This window comes from Dreissena polymorpha, chromosome 2, assembly GCF_020536995.1.
Source record: "Dreissena polymorpha isolate Duluth1 chromosome 2, UMN_Dpol_1.0, whole genome shotgun sequence".
Lineage (NCBI taxonomy): Eukaryota > Metazoa > Mollusca > Bivalvia > Myida > Dreissenidae > Dreissena > Dreissena polymorpha.
This window is the reverse complement of record NC_068356.1, coordinates 34,228,963-34,243,947: the sequence shown is the minus strand read 5'-3', so window position 1 is coordinate 34,243,947 and position 14,985 is coordinate 34,228,963. Positions and strand designations below refer to the sequence as shown.

At 37.3% G+C, this 14,985-nt stretch overlaps 1 protein-coding gene across 6 annotated transcripts in view; it reads left to right on the top strand.

The window, feature by feature from the left end:
• LOC127866540 (protein N-terminal asparagine amidohydrolase-like) overlaps positions 1-14,985 on the top strand; it is a 42,047-nt gene that overhangs the window by 7,317 nt on the left and 19,745 nt on the right. For 4 of the 6 annotated variants that reach the window (XM_052407148.1, XM_052407143.1, XM_052407144.1 and 1 more), the window contains exons 2-4: positions 1,045-1,137; positions 13,946-14,048; positions 14,738-14,803. In XM_052407148.1, coding sequence (XP_052263108.1) covers positions 1,054-1,137; positions 13,946-14,048; positions 14,738-14,803 — 253 coding nt within the window. In that variant the 5' untranslated portion in view covers positions 1,045-1,053. Of the gene's footprint in view, positions 1-544; positions 683-1,044; positions 1,138-3,893; positions 3,945-13,945; positions 14,049-14,737; positions 14,804-14,985 lie in introns of those variants that run through there. The other 2 variants (XM_052407146.1, XM_052407147.1) reach the window with 2 other exon arrangements.

Genomic DNA, 14,985 nt, shown 5'->3' with positions numbered 1-14,985 from the left:
AATGTTTCAGATTCGCAATGTTTCTTTATAGTTATGTTATTTGTGAGGAAACAGTTATACTGAACATTTACCATGCTCTAAAATATCCATTATATGCATCTTTGATAATTTAAAAACCTGAAAATTATAAAGCATTGCATCGCGAAATGATTGAATAATTTGGAGAGTTCTGTTGTTGTTGTTAAATTTTGTGATACATCGAAGAATGCTTATATGAAGTATAAAATTCATCACTCATTGTATGAGCAAGGATGGCCGAGTGGTCCAAGCGATAGACTTTTACTCCAGGGGTCAGTGGTTTAGCCCAGTTGTGGGTTACTTTTTTTCTTTCTTAAATTTTATTCTTGTTTTTTTACTGGAGCTTTTTAGATCCAATGTTTTCATTTATCAATGTAAAGCATTTAATGACAAACTTCAATACATGCCAAAATCTGTGAAAAGGCCCCTTTAATGGTGCAAACTGCTTGAAAAGAATTTTAATACCTTTGTAAATATAATAAATATAATATTCTTGACAGTAGCTTCAATCACTTTAATTTCAACAAGTTGTAAGATGCAATTGAGTACAAACAGCGAATACATTTAAGATTTTAAGATTTGACATCGGCTTAACAAACTTTGTTCCAGCAACCATGTGCATTATTTAAGAGTTATTAAGATATTTTGGCAGTGAAATTTGAAAGTAAGTTTTTATATACTAATTTAAGATAGTGTGTTTGTTGTTAACAGAACATTTTTTGCTTGTACTTTAGTGTGTGCCTATTTGTTCATATGACTCATACAAACACAAGCTTTCTGTTACAAATTCAAGTAAACGTGGTGGCATCAGCTTAAACTTGGTCGTTGTTATCGTTGTCCCAGATTAACCTTAGCTGTCTGCGCAGACTAATAAAGCACCACACTTTCAGCTTTTATGGAAATTTTGTTTATATATATATGCATTAGAAATGGAAATGCATTAGGCCACGCTTTTCTTGAGCAAGGCTTACTTGCTTTAACTTAACCACCCCATTTTTACCATGTTTGCCTGTATAATACTTTCAGAGCCCAGCCATGCCCTTGTTGATAGATGACCAACCAATGGGACCCAGTCCAAAGTCTGTGGCTGAGTTCATACAGAGGTATCCAAAGTTCAAGGTAATACTAGGTCACTGGCAGTGACTGGGGCATGCACTTGCATAAATGACAAGCCAGTAAAAAAGGGCTTGTCGATGCTATTTCTCTACAGCAAATTAACCCTTTGCATGCTGGGAAATTTGTTGTCTGCTTAAATGTCGTCTGCTGAATTTCTAAAATTAGCAATTTCTTCGATTTTTGTCAAAGAATACTATAAGAAAAGCAAACAATTTGGATCCTGATGAGACACAACATTCTGTGGCGTCTCATCTGGATCCAAACTGTTTGCAAAGGCCTTCAAAATTTGGTTCCAGCACTGAAAGAGTTAACAGTATTCCTGTTATGTAATGTTTATTTTTTAGAAGCAGCTTTACATGTGTATTGATTGATTACAAAAACATTACACGCAATGAAATTAGTTTTGTTGAATACACAGATAGAGCATGATTCATGTTGAAAGAATTGCATTCTTGAACGAAAATGTTCCTTTAAATGTTCAAACTAGTGGTTAAAGGGGCCTTTTCACAGTTTTTGGCATGTTTTAAAATAAGTCATTGAATGCTTTATATTGATAAATGTAAACATTGGATCTTAAAAGCTCCAGTAAAAAATCAAGAATAAAATTTAAAAAAGGGAAAAAAAAGTAGCCGCAGCTGGACTCGAACCAGTGACCCCCGGAGTCCTGGAGTAAAAACGCATTAGCCCGCTCGACTATTCTGCCAAGCATACATGGTTGAAGTATTTTATGCATTATATGAGCAATCTTCGTAGTTTCACAAAATTTAACGACAACAACAGAACTCTCCAAATTATTCAATCGTTTCGCGTTGCAACGCTTTATAATTTTTAGGTTTTTAGATCGTCAAAAGATGCATATATTGGCTATAATAGACCATGGTAAATGTTCAGTAATACTGTTTCCTCACAAATATCATAACTAAAACGAAAATTTGCGAATCTGAAACAACTTTTTTCAATTTTGTCAATTTGCCAAACCGTGAAAAGATCCCTTTAATATTGCACACGTACAGGGCAGTATAGTTTAAGTAGTGTTGTCTACTTTGTCTTGCACCATGGGATTTTATAATTTTATAATAAATTGGCACAAAGATCATCATGTTAGGACGCCATGTGGCATGCAGTAAGCAAGTCATATGTTTGTGTTTGGCTACTAAATTTGTCCTGCACCATGGGATTTTATAATAAATTGTCACAAAGATCATCATATCAAGACGCCACATGGCATGCAGCAAGCAAGTCAGGGTAACAGTGGACACTTGTAGGTTTTGAATGCATATTCTTTAAAAGGTTATAAGGAATGTACATGTGTCTGTCCATTGATTTATTGTGAAAGATAGGATTTCAAATAAATAGCCATATATGATCAGTTTATTATGATGATGCTAACATCATTTCACTCTTTAATGCTCGGGGACACAGTGGACACTCAATATTTTTATGTCCCCCACTAAAGTAGTGGGGGACATAAAATTCGAGGGCTGAACGGAAAACTGTTGTATCTCCTTCTTTATTTAATATGAGTTACGACAGTCTTCCGTTCACCCCTTGATATTGTTTTTGCCCTGTCTGTTGGTTGGTTGGTTGGTTGGTCTTTTTGCGCCAACTTTAACATTTTGCAATAACTTTTGCTATATTGAATATAGCAACTTGATATTTGGCATGCATGTGTATCTCATGGAGCAGCACATTTTGAGTGGTGAAAGGTCAAGGTCATCCTTCAAGGTCAGAGGTCAAATATATGTGGCCAAAATCGCTCATTTTATGAATACTTTTGCAATATTGAAGATAGCAACTTGATATTTGGCATGCATGTGTATCTCATGGAGCTGCACATTTTGAGTGGTTAAAGGTCAAGGTCAAGGTCATCCTTTAAGGTCAGAGGTCAAATATATGTGGCCCAAACCGCTTATTTTATGAATACTTTTGCACTATTGAAGGTAGCAACTTGATATTTGGCATGCATGCGTATCTCATGGAGCTGCACATTTTGGGTGGTGAAAGGTCAAGGTCATCCATCAAGGTCAAATATATGGGTCAAAATTGCTCATGTAATGTCACTTCTGCAATATTGAAGCTAGCAATTTTATATTTGAAATGCATGTGTATCTCATGGAGCTGCACATTTTGAGTGGTGAAGGGCCAAGGTCAAGGTCATCCTTCAAGGTCAAACGTCATATAGGGGGAAATTGTGTTTCACAAACACATCTTGTTTTACATGTAGTACGTTATGGGATTTCAAAATGAATAATATAAAACTTTAACTTTGCCTCTAACATCATAGTGCTTCCACCTACAACTTTGAAACTTCATATGTACATGCACCTTGATGACTTTTACACGCCACAACCATTTTTGGGTCACTAGGTTAAAGGTCAAGGTCACTGTGACCTCTACTATAAAACTTTAACTTTGCCTCTAACATCACAGTGCTTCCACCTACAACGTTGAAACTTCATATGTAGTTGCACCTTAATAAGTTCTACATGCCACACCCAATTTAGGGTCACTAGGTCAAAGGTCAAGGTCACTGTGACCTCTTAAAAAAAAAAAAAAAATTCTGACAAGCTTTCGCAGCCGAGCGTTGGAACCCATTATGCGGTGCTCTTGTTGATATTTTGAACAGCAGTAACATACCCTGCATTCTTTTCTAACAGTTAATATTACTATTATATTTCTTTTTATTCTGATAAACCTTTTCTTTGCCTGTAGACTTTTGAAGAAGGATTTTTAGAATATATGCATGCTTGAACATGAAGATAATGCTTAATAGAGGTGAATACATTCAGCTTCAGAGAAAAAGAATACTGGTAATAAAACATTTATTTTGTAATTATTAAATTACTGTTATTTCAATCTTGTTAATATGAATGCAGTTTTCCTGTGTTCATGTAATGTACTTATTTTCAATTATAATCTGGTTAATGTGAAGTTTTCCAATGTTCCTTTACTCATTTTTAAACGAAACCTGGTTCATTAACAGTTTTTAAATGCTGCTGTATTTATTCTTAAATGCAATCTGGTTAATGTACAATTTTCCAACGTTCATGCACTTATTTTCAAATGTGTTGATTTGGAAAGTTACATATCTATCTGGTGCAGACACATTTGGAACTGCACCAAGTCAATATTTGTTTTATCTTTCTTTATTGTTCAGATTGCTTGTGAAGTCAATTGAATGATTTTCAACATCAGGTTTAAATGAGCGGGAATTTTAAGATAAAAATGTAATTGAACTGCTTTAAAGAATTTTGATTTAATATTTTCCGTGTTTCTCTATTTTGGCTGTGATAAGTGTGTTTTAGTTTTAGTAGTTTTCTTTGTAAAATGTTTTATTAATAGTATGACTATTGGATTTTGATTAATTGAAATTTGGATTTTCTTAATCTTCTTTAATTTGCTCATGATGACAATAACCCAAACATGGCCACATAACTTGCAGAAATCATTGATTTAATGCATATCTGTAAAAACAACAAAATTGTGTGACTGAGTAATTATCATAGCTATTGCAAGGTGTGGAGGTCAGACTAAGGCATGAAGCATAAGCAAAAACATGACCATGTCATAAAGATCATGCATGGTCACCCATTTAGAAGTTTTTTAATTTAAAGATCTCAAACAGTACCATGAGGCTATCCTAGGGCTGTGGCAATGTAACCTTTCACCACTTCTGAGAAATTTCTTCGGCACCGCAAAGGTGCAGCAATATTGTGAGCATAACCATGTAGTAATCTCCATTGTCATTGTTTGAGGCCATATTACCAATATTAAGCGTTAAAACACTTTCAAGTGCTTTCAATGTTTTTGTGTGTGTGTTGCATTCTTAAAGTCTACATGTCCTTTTCATAAAATCTCCATGTCCTTTCCATGAAGTCCCAATGTCATTTCCATGGACACTCAATGTCCTGTCCATGAAGTCTCAATGTTCTTTCCATGAAGTCTCAATGTCCTGTCTATGAAGTCTCAATGTCCTCTTCATGAAGTCTCAATGTCCTGTCCATGAAGTCTCAATGTCCTCCCCATGAAGTCTCAATGTCCTTTCCATGAAGTCTCAATGCCCTCTCCATGAAGTATCAATCACCTCTTCATGAAGTCTCAATGTTCTTTGCATGAAGTCTCAATGCCCTTTCCATTAAGTCTCAATGTCCTTTCCTTATGGTCTCATTGTCCTCTCCATGAAGTCTCAATGTCCTCTCCATGAAGTCTCAATGTCCTTTCCATGAAGTGTCAATGTCCTTGCCATGAAGTCTCAATGCCCTTTCCATGAAGTCCCAATGTCCTCTCCATGAAGTATCAATGTCCTCTTCATTAAGTTTCAATGTCCTTTCCATGAAGTCTCAATGCCCTCTCCTTGAAGTTATAATGTCCTCTCCATGAAGTCTCAATGCCTTTTCCATGAAGTCTCAATGTCCTTTCCATGAAGGCTCAATGCCCTCTTCATGAAGTCTCAATGTCCTTGCCATGAAGTCTCAATGCCCTTTCCACGAAGGCTCAATGCCCTATTCATGAAGTCTCAATGTCCTCTCCATGAAGTCTCAATGTCCTTTCCATGAAGTCTCAATGTCCTTGCCATGAAGGCTCAATGTCCTTTATATGAAGTCTCAATGTCCTTTCCATGGAATCTCCATGTCCTTTCCATGAAGTCCCAATGTCCTTTCTATGGACACTTAATGTCCTGTCCATGAACTCTCAATGTCCTTTCCATGGAGTCTCAATGTCCTCTCCACAAAGTCTCAATGTCCTTTCCATAAAGTCTCAATGTCCTTGCCATAAAGTCTCAATGCCCTTTCCATGAAGGCTCAATTCCCTCTTCATGAAGTCTCAATGTCCTCTCCATGAAGTCTCAATGTCCTTTCCATGAAGTCTCAATATCCTTTCCATGAAGTCTCAATACCCTTTATATTAAGTCTCAATGTCTTTTCCATGAAGTCCCAATGTCCTTCCCATGGACACTCAATGTCCTGTCCATGACGTCTCAATGTACTTTCCATGAAGTCTCAATGTCCTCTCCATGAAGTCTCAATATCCTTTCCATGAAGTCTCAATGTCCTTGCCATGAAGTCTCAATGTACTCTCCATGAAGTCTCAATTTCCTCTCCATTAAGTGTCAATGTTCTTTCCATGTCTTATGCCATGGTCATGAAGTCTCAATCTCCACTCTATGAAGTCCAAATGCCCTTTCCATGAAGTCTCAATGCCCTCTCCATGAAGTCTCAATGTCCTCTCCATGAAGTCTCAATGTCCTTTCCATAAAGTCTCAATGTCCTGTCCATGAAGTCTCAATGCCCTTTCCATGATGTCTTAATGCCCTCTCCATGAAGTCTTAATGTCTTTTCCATGAAGTCTCAATGCCCTCTCCATGAAGTCTTAATGTATTTTCCATGAAGTCTCAATGTCCTTTCCATGAAGTCTCAATGTCCTGTCCATGAAGTCTCAATGCCCTTTCCATGAAATCTCAATGTCCTCTCCATGAAGTACCAATGCCCTCTCTATAAGTCTCAATGTCCTTTCCATGAAGTCTCAATGCCCTCTCCATGAAGTCTTAATGTATTTTCCATGAAGTCTCAATGTCCTTTCCATGAAGTTGCAATGTCCTTCCCATGAAGTATCAATTTCCTCTCTATTAAGTCTCAATGTCCTTTCCATGAAGTCCCAATGTCCTGTCCATGAAGTCTCAATGCCCTCTCCATTAAGTCCCAATGCCCTCTCCATGAAGTATCAATGTCCTTGCAATGAAGTCTCAATGTCATTTCCATGAAGTCTCAATGTCCTCTCTATGAAGTCCCAATGCCCTCTCCATGAAGTCTCAATGCCCTTTCCATGAAGCCTCGATGTCCTCTCTATCAAGTCCTAATGCCCTCTAAATGAAGTCTCAATATCTTCTCCACAAAGTCTCAATGTCCTCTCCATAAAGTCTTAATGTCCTCTCTATGAAGTCCCAATGTCCTCTGCATGAAGTCTCAATGCCCTCTCCATAAAGTGGCAAAGTCCTCTCCATGAAGGCTCAATGTCCTTTCCATGGAATCTCCTTGTCATTTCCACGAAGTCCCAATGTCCTTTCCATGGACACTCAATGTCCTGTCCATGAAGTCTCAATGTACTTTTCATGAAGTCTCAATGTTCACTCCATGAAGTCTCAATGTCCTTTCCATGAAGTCTCAATGTCCTTACCATGAAGTCTAAATGCCCTCTCCATGAAGTCTCAATGCCCTTTCCATGAAGTCTCAATGTCCTCTCCATGAAGTATCAATGTCCTCTCCATTAAGTTTCAATGTCCTTTCCATGAAGTCTTATGCCTTCTCATTGAAGTCACAATTACCTCTCTATGAAGTCCAAATGCCCTTTCCGTGAAGTCTCAATGTCCTCTCCATGAAGTCTCAAGGTCCTTTCCATGAAGTCTCAATGTCCTTGCCATGAAGTCTCAATGCCCTTTCCATAAAGTCTCAATGTCCTCTCTATGAAGTATCAATGTCCTCTCCATTAAGTTTCAATGTCCTTTCCATGAAGTCTCAATGTCCTTGCCATGAAGTCTCAATGCCCTTTCCATGAAGTCTCAATGTCCTCTCCATGAAGAATCAATGTCCTCTCCATTAAGTTTCAATGTCCTTTCCATGAAGTCGCAATGCCCTCTCCATGAAGTCTTTATGTCCTCTCCATGAAGTCTCAATGTCCTTTCCATGAAGTCTCAATGTCCTGTCCATGAAGTATCAATGTCCTCTCTATTAAGTCTCAATGTCCTGTCCATGAAGTCTTAATGTCCTCTCTATGAAGTCCCAATACCCTCTCCATGAAGTCTCAATGCCCTCTCCATGAAGTCTCAATTTCCTCTCCATGAAGTCTCAATGTCTTTTCCATGAAGTATCAATGTCCTTGCAATGAAGTCTCAATGTCCTTTCCATGAAGTCTCATTGTCCTCTCTATGAAGTCCCAATGCCCTCTCCATGAAGTCTCAATGCCCTTTCCATGAAGTCTCGATGTCATCTCTATCAAGTCCCAATACCCTCTCAATGAAGTCTCAATATCTTCTCCACAAAGTCTCAATGTCCTCTACATGAAGTCTTAATGTCCTCTCTATGAAGTCCCAATGTCCTCTCCATGAAGTCTCAATGCCCTCTCTATGAAGTGTCAAAGTCCTCTCCATGAAGTCTCAATGTCCTTTCCATGAAGTCTCAATGTTCTTGAATTGAAGTCTCAATGTCCTCTCCACGAAGTCTCAATGTCCTTTCTATTAAGTCCAAATTCCCTCTCCTTGAAGTCTCAATGTCCTCTCCATGAAGTCTTAATGTCCTTTCCATGAAGTCTCAATGTTCTTGCCATGAAGTCTCAATGTCCTTTCCATTAAGTCTCAATGTCCTCTCCATGAAGTTGCAATGTCCTCTCCATGAAGTCTCAATGTCCTCTCTATGAAGTCTCAATTTTCTTTTCCATGAAGTCTCAATGCCCTCTCCATGAAGTCTCAATATCCTTTGTAAGAATCTCAATGTCCTTTCCATGAAGTCTCAATGCCCTCTCCATGAAGTCTCAATGTTCTCTTTATGAAGTCCCATGCCCTTTCTATGAAGTCTCAATGTCCTCTCCATGAAGTCTCAATATCCTCTTTATGAAGTCCCCAAGCCCTTTCCATGAAGTCTCAATGCCCTTTCCAAGAAGTCTCAATGTCCTCTCCATGAAGTATCAATGTCCTCTCCATGAAGCCTCAATGTCCTCTCCATGATGTTGAAATGTCCTTTCCATGAAGTCTCAATGTCCTTGCCGTGAAGTCTCAATGTCCTGTCCATGATGTCTCGATGTCTTGTCCATGAAGTCTTAATGTCCTCTCCATGAAGTCTAAATGACCTATCCATGAAGTCTCAATGTTCTATCCATGACCTCACGATATCCTCTCCATGAAGTTTCAATGTTCTTTCCATGAAGTTTCAATGTCCTTTCCATGAAGTTTCAATGTCATCTCCATGTAGTCTCAATGTCCTCTTTATGAACTAGCAATGTCCTCTCCATGTAGTCTCAATGTCCTCTTCATAAAGCCTCAATGTTTTTTTTCGATCCATTAAGTTTCAATGTCCTTTCCATGAAGTCTTAATGCCCTCTCCCTGAAGTTTCAATGTCCTCTGTATGAAGTCTAAATTCCCTTTCCATGAATTCTCAATGCCCTCTCCATGAAGTCTCAATGTCCTCTCCATGAAGTCTCAATTTCCTTTCCATGAAGCCTCAATGTCAGCTCCATGAAGTCTCAATGTCCATTCCATGAAGTCTCAATGTCCTCTCCATGAAGTCTCAATGTCCTTTCCATGAAGTCTCAATGTCCTTTCCATTAAGTCTAAATGACCTCTCCATGAAGTCTCAATATTCTATCCATTAAGACCCAATGTCCTTTCAATAAAGTCTCAATGTCCTTTGCATGAAGTCTCAATGTCCACACCATGAAATTTCAATGTTCAATGACACTCAATGTCCTTTCCATGAAGTCTCAATGTCCTCTCCATGAAGTCTCAATGTCCTTTCCATGAAGTCTAAATGTCCTTTCCATGCAGTCTCAATGTCCTTTCCATAAGGACTCAATGTCCTCTCCATTAAGTTTCAATGTCCCTTCTATGATGTATCAATATCCTCTCGATGAAGTCTGAATGTCCTCTCCATGAAATCCCAATGTCCTCACCATGAAGTCTCAATGTCCTCTCTATAAGTCTCTATGTCCTTTCCGTGAAGTCTCAATGTCCTCTTCATGAAGTATCAATTTCCTCTCCATTAAGCAGTGCCCCAGATAGTTGCTTGGGAAATAGGGTTTTCACCCATTGATTATGAAAAATAGGGTGATTTCATTCTTGAAATAGGGTGAAATGAGTTATAAAGATGCATACCTTAAAATCATTGCTGCTTTACTTCTGTTGAGGCTGCACACTTGTATTGATTCGATAAAACTGTAAACTATCATAACTAGAGCTTTGTCACAGACGTGACAAATACACTCAAATGCCGCATTGACACGTAATATTTTGCATGTTGTCTTCACAAAAAACAACGGACACCAGGCTCAATGTTTAAAACGCAATTAAGAGACCCCATGACCTAGTTTTTGACCCAGCATGGTCCATGTTCGAACTTGACCCATACATCATCTAGATACAACTTCTGACCAAGTTTGGTGAAGATTGGATGAAAACTATGTGAATTAGAGAGCGGACACCATGCTCAATGTTTAAAACGCACTAAGTGACCCAGTGACCTAGTTTTTTACTTGCCAAGACCCATGTTAGAATTTGGTCAAGACATCATCTAGATACAACTTCTGACTAAGTTTGGTGAAGCTCGGATGAAAACTACATGATTTAGAGAGTGGGCACCATGCTCAATGTTTAAAACGCACTAAGTGGCCCCGTGACCTAGTTTTTGCCCGGTATGACCCATATTCGAACTTGACCTAGACATCATCTAGATACAACATCTGACCAAGTTTGGTGAAGATCGGATGAAAACAACTTGAATTAGAGAGAGGACACTTAATAAAGACCGACAGACAGACCGACTGACCGAGAGACCGACCGACAGACAGACAAGCTCACTCCTAAATAACCCCCCCCCTTAACTTCGTTTGTGGGGGTATAATTAACTTAAATAAACTGATGTTTCATAACATCTTTAATCCTTGAAACTGTGCATTATATAAAATTAAAACTTAAAAAAAAAAACTGATGTTAACTGACATCTTTGTAACTGTCAAAATCGATAACACAAAAATTCAAATGATTCGGCACTTATTGGCTCTTGCTTTCTTGGTTCGAACAATTTTGTGATCGACTGATATTTTAGCGCAACAATCACGGACGTCTTTCAACCTCTCTTAGACATTTTATTTCGCATTGTAATAGAAACTGAAAGTACAGACGCTTTATAAAAACATGCACAATGAGCAACGGACAAAGTCAGAATGTAAACGCATGTATGTCGTTGAAAATAATTTGGTCAGACGCTTTATTTAACCATGAAATCTAGTTTACAAAGTGTTTGAATAACTTTGACTGTTTTCCTGCTCAGTCATCCAGGCTCTTGCTGAATGAAAGCATCGCCGCTTTAAAATAATAATCCAAAGAGAAAATACAGAAAATGAGCAAAGCATTTTCTAACGAAGCTATTGTATGGTACGCATCAAATTTGACGAATTTGCGTAAAAGTCAAATTGGTTGCATTTTCAATACACATGATATTGTATTTCTTTGCGTTTTTAAACATTTTAATAGGGTGAAAGACGCAGATACACAGCTAATCTAGGGCACTGCATTAAGTCTCAATGTCCTATCGATGAAGTCTAAATGTCCTCTCTATGAAGTCTCAATGCCCTCTCCATGAAGTCTCAATGTCCTCTCCATGAAGTGTCAATGTCCTTTCCATGAAGTCTCAATGTCCTCTCTATGAAGTCCAAATGCCCTCTCCATGAAGTCTCAATGCTCTCTCCATGAAGTCTCAATGCCCTTGCAATAAAGTCTCAATGTCCTTGCAATAAAGTCTCAATGTCCTCTCTATGAAGTTTCAATGTCCTCTCTATGAAGTATCAATGTCCTATGAAGTCTGAATGTCCTCTCTATGAAGTCCAAATGCCCTCTCCATGAAGTCTCAATGTCCTTTCCATGAAGTCTCAATGCCCTTTCCATGAAGTCTCAATGTCCTCCCTATGAAGTCCAAATGCCCTCTCCATGAAGTCTCAATGTCCTTTCCATGAAGTCTCAATGCCTTCTCCATGAAGTCTCAATGTCCTTGCCATGAAGTCTCAATGCCCTCTCCATGAAGTCCAAATGCCCTCTTCATAAAGTCTCAATGCCCTCTCCATGAAGTCCCAATGCCCTTTCCATGAAGTCTCAATGCCCTCTCCATGAAGTCTCAATGTCCTCTCTATAAAGTCCAAATGTCCTCTCCTTGAAGTCTCAATGTCCTCTCCATGACGTCCCAATGTCCTCTCAATGAAGTCGCAATTTCCTCTCCATGAAGTCGCAATGTCCTTTCCATGAAGTGTTAATGTCCTCTCCATGAAGTCTCCATGTCCTTTCCATTAAGTTCCATTGTTCTTATCATGAAAAGATTTAGGGGAAGTTTTTCATTACTTTAAGTTTAAGTTTTAAATTTCTTAAATTGATAATATTTCATTAGAATTACATTTGAACAAAACATGAATTGATAAAATGTCCGTTATTGTACATTTGAACAACTGTACTTAAAGTTGTTGTAATCATTATGTAACAGAATCAGGTAAAGGCGTGTTGGATATGGTTTTAACAAGTCGATAACCGTATCACATGAGTTCTCTTTAATTAATTACAAACAAATGTCAATGAAGGTTGCCTATTTTGTGCTGAAAACAATACCACATTTAATCGCAGTGTTAAATTTGTATCATTAACCCTATTAACCATGCCTCTGCAATGGCCTTTTGTGACCAAATTAAATGCTACTCAAGTACATTCAGATATTGACTACATAATGGCGTGGTGATAATGCTGTTGAGTTCATTGTTTTGCCAAATAAAAAAAAATAGGTAAACATTTTGTTGGCTTTTTATGTATTGTGAATGTATTTATATTCAAATGGCTTTAAAAAGGAGTAGTCTTATTTTAATGTTGTTTGCTTAAAGTGGCCTTTTCACGTTTTGGTAAAAAAGTTGTTTCAGATTCGCAAATTTTTGTTTTAGTTATGATATTTGTGAGGAAACAGTAATACTGAACATTTACCATGTTCTAATATAGCCATTATATGCATCTTTCGACGATTTAAAAACCTGAAAATTATAAAGCGTTGCAGCGCGAAACGATTGAAAAATTTGGAGAGTTCTGTTGTTGTCGTTATATTTTGTGAAACTACGAAGATTGCTTATATAGTCTAGAGTATAAAATACGTCTGTCATGCATACTTGGCAGGATGGCCGAGCGGTGTTATTGGTAGAGTTTTTACTCCAGGACTACAGGGGTCAGTGGTTCGAGCCCTGCTGAGGTTTACTTTTTTTCCTTTTTTTAAATTTTATTCTTGATTCTTTTACTGGAGCTTTTTAGGTCCAATGTTTACATTTATCAATATAAAGCATTTAATGAAAAACTTCAAAACATGCCAAAATCTGTGAAAAGGCCCCTTAAATTTCATCCCATATCATAACGTAGAATTATAACTTCCTCTTTGTAACTTGTAAAATTGCTGTATTCACGTTCTGGTAATCCTCCTTACAGGGACTTTTTAAAGACTTTTAAAAGCAGTTTTTTGAAGTTAGCTATTGAATGTCTTAACTTTTTATATCTGCAATATAGCCTTTCTAACTCATTATTATTTTCTAAATTTCTAAATAATGATAACACATAAACAAACAGGTATTTTCAGTCCCTTTTAATGTCCTTAGAGTTATTTCACTCCCTTCTCTACACATAATGGGATTCATTCTTTAATCTGTGAACTGGCCAGTTTACAAATGAAACAGTATAAAATGAGTTTCAAGATGTTTTCCATAAAAAAATGGAACTTGATAAATAATTTGCAAAATGCCTACAGTAATAATATACACTTCTCGCTATGTAGTGCCATATTACAATCCATTTGTCTTTTTCTAATGATACAATATAGGTACAAACATACATGTACATTAAAATTTACATATTTCATTTTTACCTTTGACAACTTGGCAAATCTACTGGTAAAAGTGTTAAAATATTCTTTTTACTCCTAGAAATAACCCATCATACTTATGCCAAGGAACTTTAAAATGATATTGCTGAATATTATATAATAAAACATTATTTAGACATGCACTGTAATTACTTTGTATGTTGTTTTTCAGGAAAGTGCTATCGTGTTGAGTTCAAAGCCCACCAAGGCGGTTCCTCCACATGGCCTGCTGTATGTAGGTCAGAGGGAAATGGCAGTGGCCTCCCCTGATGATGGTACGGCCATTTGTAGTGAAAACTTACAGTCAAGCCTAAGTGCTGCTTGATAAGTCATTCACGGCTCGGGTACTACTTAAATATACCTCGGATACTCTGAAGGATACTTAAATGTAGCCCAGGTACGGAAAATATACTTAAACTTACCCGGCCAATTTAGACTGTACCCGAGTTTTATTCCCGCCCAAATCGATACGAAACGAAATTCTCTTTGAAAAATCCTGCCTCAACATTCTCTTGTGAGTATGAGTTTGGTTAATATAGAGGCCATTTTACAAAATATTGACATAAATAAGAACACAATTAATTTGAAAAAAAAACTAGTCGACAACCACCAATTAAGCGTTAGAATTCCTGGTTATGTTTTAGTATATTTTCTGTAAGTAAGTATACTGAAGAGTACCTGCGGCCTATTTAAGAAGTACCCAAGCCAACAATGACCAATCAAGCCTAAGTGGCCTCCTCTGACGATGGTATTTGTAGTAAAAAATAATAATCAAGTTTATTACTGTAAGAATCAAACACAAATAAGACAAAAACAAATATTAATATGAACATTTTGCTAATTGAAATAGTGTGTCCTGTGTTGAAAATATCTAACAATGTGTAAAATATATGGAATAGTGTGTCCTGTGTTGAAAAATCTAACAAAGTGTAAAATATAATTTTGTATAAAACATCTTGAGCAGAGATCATCCAGGTGCTGGGAACTGATGATGCTACAACCTGTCACATTGTCATCCTGCGGCATACAGGTACCCGTTTCAAATATTCTTTGTCGTTGTTTCTGGTGAAATGTCTGATAATATTTATGCATGTTATATAGAAAAATAATGCTGCTGTGGTCAGGGAAGTGTTTCTTTTTTAAAGGATTAAAAGAAAATGCATTAAAGCTATGCTCCAGCCATAGCTATTTCAGAATAATCCTTTATTTCCT